Genomic DNA, 12,500 nt, shown 5'->3' on the forward strand with positions numbered 1-12,500 from the left:
AGGCTGGCCGGAGCTTGAAGAGGTCATCGATATACTCTGTAGGCTGCAGAGAGAGAGAGAGAGAGAGAGAGAGAGAGAGAGAGAGAGAGAGAGAGAGAGAGAGAGAGAGAGAGAGAGAGAGAGAGAGAGAGAGAGAGAGAGAGAAGAGGAGAGAGAGAGAGAGAAAGGGAGGGAGGATTCTCATCGTCATCATCATCATTAACTTTATTCCAGACTCAAGGTTCATTTTCAAGAACATGTAATATAATAGGCATAACGTAGATATGACAAGACAGGGACAATAATAATAATAATAATAATAATAATTTATTTTTATTTTTATTTATTTGTTACAAGGATGGCCCCTTGAGATGTGCCATCTCATTTCCGAGGGGGTCCTACTGACAGTACAGTACAAAAACAGAAAACAAAACAAAACAGTAGACAGACGCACACACTCACTCACTCACTCACTGGTGTTGCTCTCCAAACTACCCCACCACCCAACATGCTACAATAGTATGGTTTACAAGATGCCATTAGTTGTTAAAGAAATCATATGAATGAAAAGAAAATGAAAAAGAAAGAGAAGGAGAAGGAAGAGGGCAGAACAAGACAACAGAGAACCCAAAAACAAAACAGACCATATCCAGAAACAAACAAACAAACAAACAAACAAACAAAAACCCGACCCAGCAACTAAGGCCTTTCAGAAACAGGAGCAGGATGTTTCAAAGTAAGTGATTAAAGATGATCTAAAAATATAAAGGGAAGTGATGGACCTAAATGAAGAGGGAAGGCTATTCCAAACTGATGGAGCTTTGAATTTAAATGCTTGGCGACCGATTTCCTTTCTAATTCTGGGTGTCACTAAGAACAGATGGTCAATGTTACGTAGGCTATAGTCAGAGCTTAGGGGGGTTAGTAGCTCTTTCAGGTAAGGAGGGGACTGTGAGTGTATACATTTAAAAATGAGAATTGACCAGTGGAGCTTTCTTCTATTCTTGGGTGCAGGCCAGTTCAAGGCTTCATACATTGTACAGTGATGTGTCCTATACGGACATCTAAGTACAAATCTACAAAGACTGTTGTACAGTACATTGAGAGGATGAAGATGAGTTTCAGGAGTATTACCATATACAACATCTGCATAGTCAAGAATTGGAAAAATTAACTGAGTTACAATTCTTTTACGGACCTCCTGTGAAAAGCAGTCAACTGAACGATAAAGAGATTTTAAACAACCAGTTATTTTCTTGGAAATTGCGTTAATATGCTGTTTAAAGGAGAGCTGAGAGTCCAGCCAGACAACCAGGTATTTAAACTCCTCCACTCTTTCTAGTAGTGTTCCATCAAGAAGAGTAACTGACCAGTTAGTAGATGGCAGAGAGCTGGTTCGAGTACAAAACAGCATGCTATACGATTTTTCCTTGTTCAGGAGAAGCTTATTTGAGAGAAACCACTGTTGCACTTTGTTGAAGTCAGATTGGAGAGTATGTTGAATATGAGAAATATTAGCAGAGGAATAGTACAATACAGTGTCGTCAGCATATAAGTGAATTTGACTATCAGAGCACATTTGTGGCAAATCATTGATGAAAATAGAAAACAACAGAGGGCCCAACGATGAACCTTGAGGAACGCCCTTATCAATTAATTTAAATTTAGATTCCCTACCCTGAAAGAAGACGCTTTGAGTTCTGTTATGAAGAAATGAATTGAAAAATAGTAAAGCTGTACTGGACAGGCCAATAGCATGTAACTTATCTAATAAAAGGTAATGGTCAACTAAGTCAAATGCCTTAGAGAGGTCAATAAATATAGCACCTGAGGGCATGTTGCTATCTGCAGTTGACATTACATCATTGGTAAATTTTAAGAGAGCAGTTGTGGTTGAGTAACCGGGTCGGAATCCTGATTGATGCTGAGATAATATGTTGTGGTCCGTAAGATATGTGGACAATTGGTTAAATATGAGCTTTTCAAATATTTTTGTTACACTATTAATTATTGAAATAGGTCTGTAATTGTTCATATCTGAGGTACTGTCGCCCTTGTGAAGAGGAATTACTCTAGCACTTTTCCATGAGGAAGGTATTTCACCTGTTGTTAAAGATAAGTTGAATAGATCAGCTAAAGGGAATGACAGAACATGAGAGGCCAGTTTAAAGAGCCTAATATCCAGGCCGTCTGGGCCTGCACTACATCCAGCTCTCATACCATCAATGACCCTCTGGACGTCAAATGGGGAGACTATATTGAAACAAAAGGAACTGTTACTCCTGCCCTGAGTCAGGCTTGGCCCATAATGGGAGTTACCTGACATAGTTTGTCCTATTGTAGCAAAGTGATGACTGAATGCCTCAGCAATCATTACAGGTTCACTTACCATTTGGCCATTAGAACTAATATGGGTTGTGGAAGATTTTGAGGATTTGTTTGTAAGATAATTCATTTTTTTCCAAAAATGTTTAGGATTTTTAAAATCTGTTGCCAGGCTATTCTTAAAGTAACTTGCTTTAGCATTCCTTGTTTCAGTTTTACATCTATTCCTTAGCTCCTTGTAAATATTCCAGTCTGTAGAATCTCTGGTTTTGCGAAATTTTCCCCAGGCCTTATCTCTTTGTTTAAGCAAACCAATAAGTTCACCTTTGATCCAGGGTAGATTTTGACCTCTGATCTTCTTTGAAATCAATGGTGCATTTTTGTTAATTACTTGCAGGAACTCAGAATAAAAGAAGTGCCAGGCTTCTTCAACAGTTGGAATTAGTTGAAATCTTCCCCAATTCACATTCAAGATGTCTTGAATGAAGTGTTCAGGATTAATTTTATTAATATGCCTAATCTTAATCAGTTTGGGAGGCGGATGTACCAATTTAATTTTCCAGACACAAAATACCATTGAGTGGTCACTAAAGGAGTCAGGTAGCACACCTGATTGAGTTATTCTGCCCGGGTGGGAAACTAGTATCCAGTCCAACAGAGATGAGGAGCTGGGGCCAACTCGAGTGGGTTCTGAAATAATCTGAGATAAATTTATACTATTAAAAAGAGTGCGAACCTTTTGGGAGGAGCGGTCTAACCAGTTAGAGTTGAAATCACCAAGTATAATTTTTTCAGTAGAGCGGTTAAGGGAATTAATAGTAGACAAAATGCAATCAGTGGTTTCTGCAGGGGCAGATGGTGGTTTATAGATATTGCCAATAATTAAACTTTTATTTTCATGAAAATTAATGTTAACAAAAAGTCCTTCAAAATACTGGGGACTCTCCTCAGGAAAAGCAAGGTCAGCAGTCAAATTTGATGCAACATATGTTAATAGTCCGCCACCTCTAGATCCTCTGTCTTTCCTGAATGATACATAGTCATCAAGTTTAATATCCTTGTCAGAGATACCGTTGTTTAGCCAAGTTTCAGATAATGTAATCACATGGGGTTTGTTATAGGTAAGCCAAGCTCGCAATAAATCAATTTTAGGCATCAAGCTCCTAATATTCAAATGTACAATAAGTAGCCCCTTAGCGAAATTCATTTATCTTCCATGAAGAAAGGTGGGGTATAGCATCATAATCATAAATGAGTAGCCTAGCTGATAAAGGCAGAAACAGCTGGATGAGGGAGGCAGGAAGAGAGCAATAATCACCAACACAAACACATTCACACTCACACACACACACACAAAAACACAAAAACGCAAAACAGAAACCCACATAAGGCAATATAAGATTGCATTGGGGAGGGGGTGAGGGGTCACATAAAGCTCAGTCTACCTGGCTTGATTTAATTTAATATATAATGAACTTAACAGTCCTACTCCTGGGGCTTAGGCTTTCACATTACTCAAGTGGAATAGAGAACACAACAAAATAGTCATACTGGTCCTACACTTCACCAGATACATAGTTTATTCATTCCAACTAGGCCTTATAATTTTCCAGTTTCCAATAAAAATTAACTATAGTTTATATCTCACAGAAGACGTGAGCCTCTCTTGAGTGATTTAACGTCAGAGAAAAGGGAAAAAAAGAGAAGTAGATAAATAAAAGAAAAGTCAGTCTGCTTGGCAGTCTGTTTGAACCAGCGTTCATAATTCCCCTTTCATGCAGCGTAACATAAGTCAAACCTGCTCTATTTTTCTTTTCTTAACTTGCTGTAAACGGCTGTCAGTGTCCAATAAAGTCATGAAAAATCGTATCAACATATCAGGGACGAAAAAAAAAGAAAAGGCACATTGTCCACTTTTCACGCAGGGATGTCACCAATGTTTGTTTTTTTTTTTTATGGCGAAAGAAGAGGAAGGATAGAAAACAACAGAAGGCGTGCGCTGTCCTAGGCGCTATAGGCCTGCGTAGTAGTAACTCTGAACAGCTGATGACATTTCAGGGTCTGTGAATAGGCCTTATCCATTTCACATCGATGAACATAAATAATTCCCATGTCGCACAATTTGACCAGCGGCGAGGTGTTGCAGTGTCCCAGTGGAAAAATGAAATCAATGAAAAAAAGAATAATAAGAAAAAAGCCGGCAGGTTTTGCACTTATATCGCCACGGCTGAGAAGTTCATAGGCCTAGCCTACTGACTGCAGGAGAAAATAACAAAAACAAAAAGCAAGATGTTATCCAGCGAACCGTGCGCTGGTCTCTGCGTTAGGGCAGCGAAAGGGCTACCATCATATTGCCATATCAGAGTCAGAAGAGGAATCAAGTGCATTGTAGAATTTCTCAGCATCATCAGGTTTACGGAAGTAGTGGCTCTTACCATTGTGGGTGACTCTTAAAGTGCTGGGGAAAAACAGACCATACTCAATGTCCCGATCTCGAAACTTTTTCTTTACATCATCAAATTCTCTGCGTTTCTTGACGACCCCTGCAGAGTAGTCCGGGTAGATGTGGACCTTTACTTCGTTTTCTGTTGAGGAGCCATCTCGATTCGTAGCCATTATCTTGAAGACGAGGGGGTCTTTCTTGTCCTTGGCGAGATTCTTAATCTTTGTCTTCTCCAGATTCTGGAACTTTACCAGGATCGGCCTTGGACCTTTGTCGGTGACATTCTCCTTGTTATCCACATTACCGACACGGTGGCAGATTTCAATCCCAGGAGAAAGGGGGAAGTTGACTTTTCCGAAGAGCTGAGGAATCAAGCCACTCATGAAGGCATGGATGTTGTTCCCCTCGGCCTTCTCAGGGATTCCGATGAAGCGCAGGTTGGAGCGTCTGCTTCGATTCTCAGTATCCTCAGTCCATTTTTTCAGGTGCGCGTTTTCCTTCTCCAGCACGCTTATCCGTTTGAGTAGTTCTGCAATGTTGTCTTCGTTTGCGCTGACTCTTTGTTGTACTTCAGTGACTTGATCTCCAAGCATATGGAGAGAGTCATTTATCTTCTTTAGACTTGATCCGAGAGTATCAATTTTTAAGTCCATGTGCGCGACCGTATCGCGCTTGGATTGTTGCACTAGGTCGAAAATACTTTGGAGCGTAATTGCCTCGCTCATTTTGAGGCCGCCAGCGTTTGACTCACAGATAAGTTCGAGTTGGTTTCTTGGACTTAGTCTCTTGAGGGTGCTATTTTCTCACTAGGTAGACCACATTCGCTTCAAAGCCTCCAGGAAATATTTGAGTTCAGAATATAAAGTCCATCATATGGTTAGTTGAAAAGTTAGTAAGCCAGTTGACTAGAGCTGCAACACGCACTCACTCTCCAGCGGCCATCTTGATTTTTAATAATAGTAATAATAATAATAATAATAATAATACATAATAATAACGTATTATTATTATTATAATAACAGTAATAATACTAAATAAGAATTACACTATACATTGACAACACAAAAGGGTCAAGGACGTCTTTGTCATTCAGTGTTACAGACACCTTCCGCCGACTGTAACTGCAAAAAAACATGATTTTCAAATTGTTTCAAGTGAATGGATGATTCCCTGTAACAATAAATAAATTAAAAGAGTCATGTTTTTTACAGTTACAGTCAGCATTTTTGATCCAAAAACACACTTGATGAGACGAGACTTCACCAGGAAAACGAATGTTCATCTGTCCAGTGAAAGTAAAACGGCAACCTAGGAAGACTATTATAAATATCAGCTACATATTGTCAGCAACAATGTCAATCTAACACGTTAACTAGGTCATACTGTGAATTAATCCCCGGCAGAAAGACTAGATACTATTTTAAATGAAGACTAGATTACTAGACTAGAGACTAGATTATCATCATAAATGCAGTCAAAAAATGGATGAGGCTGAAAAGAGAGAGTTGTGCGGTGTGTGTGTGTGTGTGCGCGTGTGTGTGTGTGTGTGTGTGTGTGTGTGTGTGTGTGTGTGTGTGTGTGTGTGTGTGTGTGTGTGTGTGTGTGATCATTACCTGTATATCGGTGAATAGCGTGAATGCGGTGAGCGACAGCTGTGCGGCCACCTCTAGTGTTGACAACTGCAGCAGAGACGTCTGAGACTCACGAAGCAGCTCAGAGGCGTCCTCATCCGAACACAACGTCTCCGTCTCCATGTTGCTCTTCAGGTAATACCTACAACACACACACACACACACACACACACACACACACACACACACACACACATCAATATATTATATCCTCATCCGAACACAACGTCTCCGTCTCCATGTTACTCTTCAGGTAATACCTACACACACACACACACACACACACACACACACACACACACACACACACACACACCAATATATTATATCCTCATCCGAACACAACGTCTCCGTCTCCATGTTGCTCTTCAGGTAATACCTACAACACACACACACACACACACACACACACACATACACACGCACACGCACACACACACACACACACACACACACACACACACACCAATATATTATATCCTCATCCGAACACAACGTCTCCGTCTCCATGTTACTCTTCAGGTAATACCTACAACACACACACACACACACACACACACACACACACACACACACACACACACACACACACACACACACACACACACACACACACACACACACACACATCAATATATTATATCCTCATCCGAACACAACGTCTCCGTCTCCATGTTACTCTTCAGGTAATACCACTGACGTGTATAGTATAACTGGACTGCGGAGTTCGATAGAACTCCATTCAACGGTTTTGAAGCAACCGCGGCTGATTTACTTCCGCCCCAAAAATGCGGAAATATAATAATCCCCTTGACAACGTTGAGCTACATTGCTGATAGGTCGACATCGCCGGCCAATCCACAAACAGACACTTCAAGACATGTCCCGCCCCTCCCACCCGAATATGACATGGCGTCCCCAGCAGAAATATTGAACCCACTTTTCAGCTGTGGAACTGGTCGACACAGAAACCCTTGATTGTCATAAAAACAGCAACACAAGTTCAAATGGAACTGGTGATCGGTAAGTATGGCAAATATACCATGCTATTAATAAAATGATACTTTGGGTTAACGAAACCTTGAAGAGCTTGTTATGATGACCATAATAATTTTAGCTTAGCATCTAACGTGAGCCAGCCGAGTGGCGAAAGACCTAGCTTACTATAAGTTACTTCACCACGTTGTAATGTAGCCGCAATTAAAGATAAATGGGAAGTTAGGCTACAAACAGAGCTGTACACAGAACATGCAGATGTGTCTTTGGGGTCGGCGTACCGTTTGGCAAAACATAATCCATGTCAGCAATACTCAGTATCAACATTGCTTTTGTATGAGAGCTCAGAATGTTCCAATTTTCATGTTGTACATCTGCGTAAAATATTGTTTGGTTTGTGTCTGCCACACCAAGTTAATCCTCTACGGACATTTGTAAATAACTTTGAATGTTTGGGCATCAAATGACATGCAAAACCTTTCCGTTTGACAGACAAACCATGGACGCTGAAGAAAGGCTCCTCGACGCCAAGCTGTCATCCGGAAGATTGAAGATGAAGATTGCCGTGTCGAGCAGTCATCATGACCATTTTTTTTGCTGATCCCCCCCAGTTTTTGAAAAGATTCAGAATACAAAATCACTCTTAGAAGTAGACGGTATGGTAAACAAACCAAAGTTAACACCTTTCAGTTAGTAAAACATAGCTGGCCTACAGTAGGCTATGACTAAACATCTGGGTGTTTTGTATGCTTGACATAAAGATTAAAATGAAATATTCACCCTTATGTTCAGCTTTTTAAACTTGCAAATCATGGAGTGGACATTCTTCCCCAAGCTTGTAAGAAATGCATTACTTCAATCACACAGTGTCTCCCAACTTCTTTTTTGTCTCATGTACCCCCTAAGCATTTTTGTCATACCATGAGTACCCCCTCCCTCATGCTCTAGTCTACTGTATATCTTCCTCTATCCCAGTGGTTCCCAACCTTTTTCTTCAGGGACCCATATTTTTACCATTGTAAGCTTTGGTGACCCAATCATGCCAGCGCCCACGCGAGAGGGAGTCCCAGGCGAGAGGGAGTCATGCGGAAACTCATTAGAAAATTGTATTCCTCAATTTGTCTTCAGTCAAATATAGAATGACTGTTTAATGTGTCGCTTACATTTTGTTGCCTCTATGCATATATCAGTTTAAAAGCTTTACTTTGTCATATATTCAACATGGGCTATATGGTATTAAAACGAAACCCCTTAAAATCAAGAGGGCTTCGCGACCCACTGTGGATCTTTGGCGACCCATAAGTTGGGTCCCGACCCATAGGTTAGGAACCACTGCTCTATCCCAATATGATTATGCTCCATACATTTCTTTTTATTGATACCTGCCAATGCATGTACCACCTGCATTGTGTTCACGTACCCCTAGTGGTACATGTACCCCTGGTTGGGAAACACCGATCTAAACAGTTGTTACAATAGTGTGTTAACCAATATTACAAATTAAACAAAATGTGCGGGCTGCTGTATATAAGCATTTATTAACTGTGTTTCATAATTGCAATGGTTTTTGAAGCTGGTTCTGCATATCGGATCCTCTGTGGTGGTAGGATGCAGGCAGTAGGGTACTGTGCACATCTTCAGCTGTAACGATAAATACAAATCTCTTTAAAAAAAAAGAATTAATGTAACATTAACATAATTGAAGCATATCACTGGTATATATAGAGTAACTATAACATTTCAGTGTCTACAAATGTCTACATTTGTTTAAAAAGGAAAAACCCATGAACATCCTTCTCAAAAAAGTTTTGGGTGCAGGACTAACAAAGTCAAATGACAACTGAAAATTAAGTCTGCTCACCAAGCTCCTGTTTTACTTATTTAATGTGATGAGCTTGAAGTGCAGACTTCATTTTCAGTTTTCAAATGTCTTTATTGTCCCATTACATCTGCAGAAATATGGGGGTGTAGACTCACTTGTGTAATACACTATAGATGTAAACAGAGACGTTGTCCAAGTCCTTGGTCATGTGATACCTGCTGCAGTGTACTCCACGTCTTCAGACCGCTCCGCTGTAAATAAAATAATGGCATATGAAGTGTGATGAGAATACGTCACCGTTTGATACACCAACAACTTAGGTTCATGGGAAGAAAACACAATAGATAAGGAGATGGGCTGCTCATGTTTCAAAGCATGCTGCCTAATCAGTGAAAATCATGGGGTGGTAGTTTCATGGTGTGGGCATGCATATCTGTCAATAGAATTGGTACCCTTGTAATTATTGAAGATAGTGGCTACTGACAAAATGCTAAGAGTTTACTACGCTTGATGTATACTTTTATCCAGTCCAATTACTTTTTGTCCCTTCAAATTGGGAGGCACATGTAAAAATAAGTGATAAGCTTTGGATGAAAGCATTGGCTGAGTGTAGTGTAATGTTACATACCGGGTACTATATAGTATCATAGATGGCAGCAGGCTGGTCGGGTCCTCAGTTGTGCACTGGCAACAGTGGCTGGTCCTTGTCCGTGTCTCTATGGGGCCTCTTCTCAGGTCAGAGTGACAATCCTTGATGATGTTGACTATGGTGAGACCTGCTGGCGTGTAGCCTACTGTACATTTTCAGACATCTGTAAAGAAAATGATGACAAACGAAGGGTGATGAGAACAACATATATTTCATTACTCACAAGCAGGTAATTGGAGTGCTTCTGGGTCTTCACCTTTTTTCCTTGGTGCTCATCAGTGTAGAGGCTCTCAAACTTGGTCCAGGAAGACAGATGCTGAGGCACTCAAGGTTGCAATTCTTTAAAAAAAAACTTTTTTATTTGGCTACAATGCCTACGCGTTTCGGCCCTTATGGCCTTCTTCAGGGCGTATCAAGGATACAAGCTTGATACGCCCTGAAGAAGGCCATAAGGGCCGAAACGCGTAGGCATTGTAGCCAAATAAAAAAGTAAAAAAATTGCAACCTTGAGTGCCTCAGCATCTGTCTTCCTGGACTATATTTCATTACTATTTTATTACTAATATATAAACACATGCAGAGTAAGCAGATGATGGTGTTAGCTTTACATTGGAAGGTCTCTGGTCTTAACTCAGGAGCATACTTTAAGGATTTGAAACTTTACTTACCTGACAGTGAGTCCTGGCTCTGTTTTCCAGGTGAAGTGTGGTTTGTTGTTTGCCTACAGAATGAAACCATGTCACATGAGGATGGGGAAATGTTTACTACACAATGCACTCGTCAGTAGGCCTACAATTAAACATTAATGACACAATTTGCATTACACTATGCACTCGTCACTCAGTACAGTCAACATTAATGACGCAATTTGCATACTGAAAACGAACGTACCAATGACCATCATTTCATCACCAACTAGCAATTTGGCAACACAGAAACAAACAATATTTAACAGTTGACGGAGGAACACAGCTAGACTACGTTGCTTTTCCGATGTGGCCACTGGCCAGCATAGTGCCAGAATGGTAGTGAAATGTTTACTCATCTTGATGTAAGGACTTGGCTACGGTACGGAAGGAGGGAATTACACCTGACGCACGCCAAACAGACACATTTTGCTTTCAAAAGCAATGGCATTCAAATTATAATTAAGTTACTTGACAAGCCGACAGATCATCAAACACTGAAAGATCAGCATGCTGTCTTGGGCTAATAACAAGCTAGCATTGTCGTACGTGTTTGTTTAACAAAGCTCAGTCATTTTGGTCAATCAGCCACGTATATACATGTTTTTATTTTACTTACCAAAACTGCAGAGGTCCTTACAGAGTACGGAGAAGTACATCCAAAAGTACAACAACGCATATTTGTGGGGAAAGTGTACCAAAATTAAATAACCCATCGCAGTAATGAAGCTGTTGAAAGCAGAGCTGGTTGAAAGTAATGCAGCAGGGAGGGAGGGGGCTTCCCCTGGAGACGCCGCGAGACTCGCCCTTCTCCTTGACAACGGCCTGCCTGTCAATCAAAACAATAATTCTAAAGAATGGCAACTGCCAATCAACCCAAATAGCCATGCTCATTGGTCATTTAAACTATTTTAATAGCTTTCTTAAATAAAGGGTCAGCCCGAAAAAAATATCTGGGTTGTTTGGGAGGGAGGGGAGACTACCGTTTTAACGAAACAGGGCCGACTCGGCAAGAATTGCCTAGGAACTATATGGCTTCAAGTCCACCATAGAGATCAATGGAAAAAGGCGCTCTACTTCCTTCTTCCGCCCAAAAATCGTCCCATGTCCCGCCCCCAGCCGTTGCTTCACAACACATCGAACATCCGCAGTCCAGTTATACTATACACGTCAGTGGGTCATACCTACAACACACACACACACACACACACACACACACACACACACACACCAATATATTATATCCTCATGCGAACACAACATCTCTGTCTCCATGTTGCTCTTCAGGTAATACCTACACACACACACACACACACACACACACACACACACACACACACACACACACACACGCACACACACACACACACACACACACACACACACACACACACACACACACACACACACACACACACACACATAGCACTTAAAGGGTAACTTCAGCCAATTTCATGCAGTTGTAATGCTCACACTACCATGGACTTGTCAGTACCTGAGATTTGTTTCTCTCTATCCGAGCACAAACATCTGTGTTAAAAACTGCCTGCCGACTTGTAAATCGTTCTTTTCCGCGAGTTTCTGACGAACCAAAATAAAGTTGCCTTCCATTGTCCAAATGCAAAACAATGCCGAAAATGGAATGCCCCCCTCAGTTGTCTCACAATGCAATCAGCTTAGTCTTGCCTGTCTGGTAACATAGGCCTATCATAAATACGTTCTGGCTTTCACGCATTCGCTCCCGTCCAAAATGCCGAGACTGCCGCCTTGTGGCCACAGGAAGGAACAATTGAAGGAATGCGTTACGGACGGACGGACGGACAGCGGACGGACAGACCCTCTTATAAAGATGCTGGGACGCATCTAAAAATGTAAACAAAAGGTGCGCCCATTAGAACAGCTCATATCTCGGAAAGGGCTGAGCCAAAAAATGCAGCATCACCGGGTACTGACAAGTCACTGTAAGTTC

The 12,500-nt window shown here is 41.1% G+C and overlaps 1 protein-coding gene and 2 long non-coding RNA genes across 5 annotated transcripts in view; 1 reads left to right on the plus strand and 2 right to left on the minus strand.

Moving 5' to 3' along the window:
- LOC134442970 (rap guanine nucleotide exchange factor 2-like) overlaps window positions 1-12,500 on the minus strand; it is a 117,883-nt gene that overhangs the window by 24,468 nt on the left and 80,915 nt on the right. The window contains exons 19-20 of the mRNA XM_063192923.1: window positions 6,361-6,520; window positions 1-43 (exon numbers count right to left, since the gene is read on the minus strand). The exon at window positions 1-43 is cut by the window's left edge and continues 313 nt beyond it. Coding sequence (XP_063048993.1) covers window positions 1-43; window positions 6,361-6,520 — 203 coding nt within the window. The remainder of the gene's footprint in view (window positions 44-6,360; window positions 6,521-12,500) is intronic.
- On the plus strand, window positions 7,084-8,073 carry LOC134442945 (uncharacterized). The gene is made up of 2 exons (XR_010033500.1): window positions 7,084-7,401; window positions 7,867-8,073. It is a non-coding gene; the product is annotated as an uncharacterized LOC134442945 (long non-coding RNA).
- Window positions 8,335-11,706, minus strand: LOC134442944 (uncharacterized). 3 transcript variants are annotated; one of them, XR_010033499.1, is made up of 4 exons: window positions 10,514-11,706; window positions 9,825-10,008; window positions 9,352-9,447; window positions 8,335-9,015 (listed from the first exon to the last, which is right to left on the minus strand). It is a non-coding gene; the product is annotated as an uncharacterized LOC134442944 (long non-coding RNA). The 3 variants fall into 3 exon arrangements; XR_010033498.1 differs by lacking the exon at window positions 8,335-9,015 and having other exon boundaries at window positions 9,045-9,447; window positions 10,514-10,566; window positions 11,151-11,706; XR_010033497.1 differs by lacking the exon at window positions 8,335-9,015 and having other exon boundaries at window positions 9,045-9,447.

This window comes from Engraulis encrasicolus, unplaced genomic scaffold (genome assembly GCF_034702125.1).
Source record: "Engraulis encrasicolus isolate BLACKSEA-1 unplaced genomic scaffold, IST_EnEncr_1.0 scaffold_26_np1212, whole genome shotgun sequence".
Classification (NCBI taxonomy): Eukaryota; Metazoa; Chordata; class Actinopteri; order Clupeiformes; family Engraulidae; genus Engraulis; species Engraulis encrasicolus.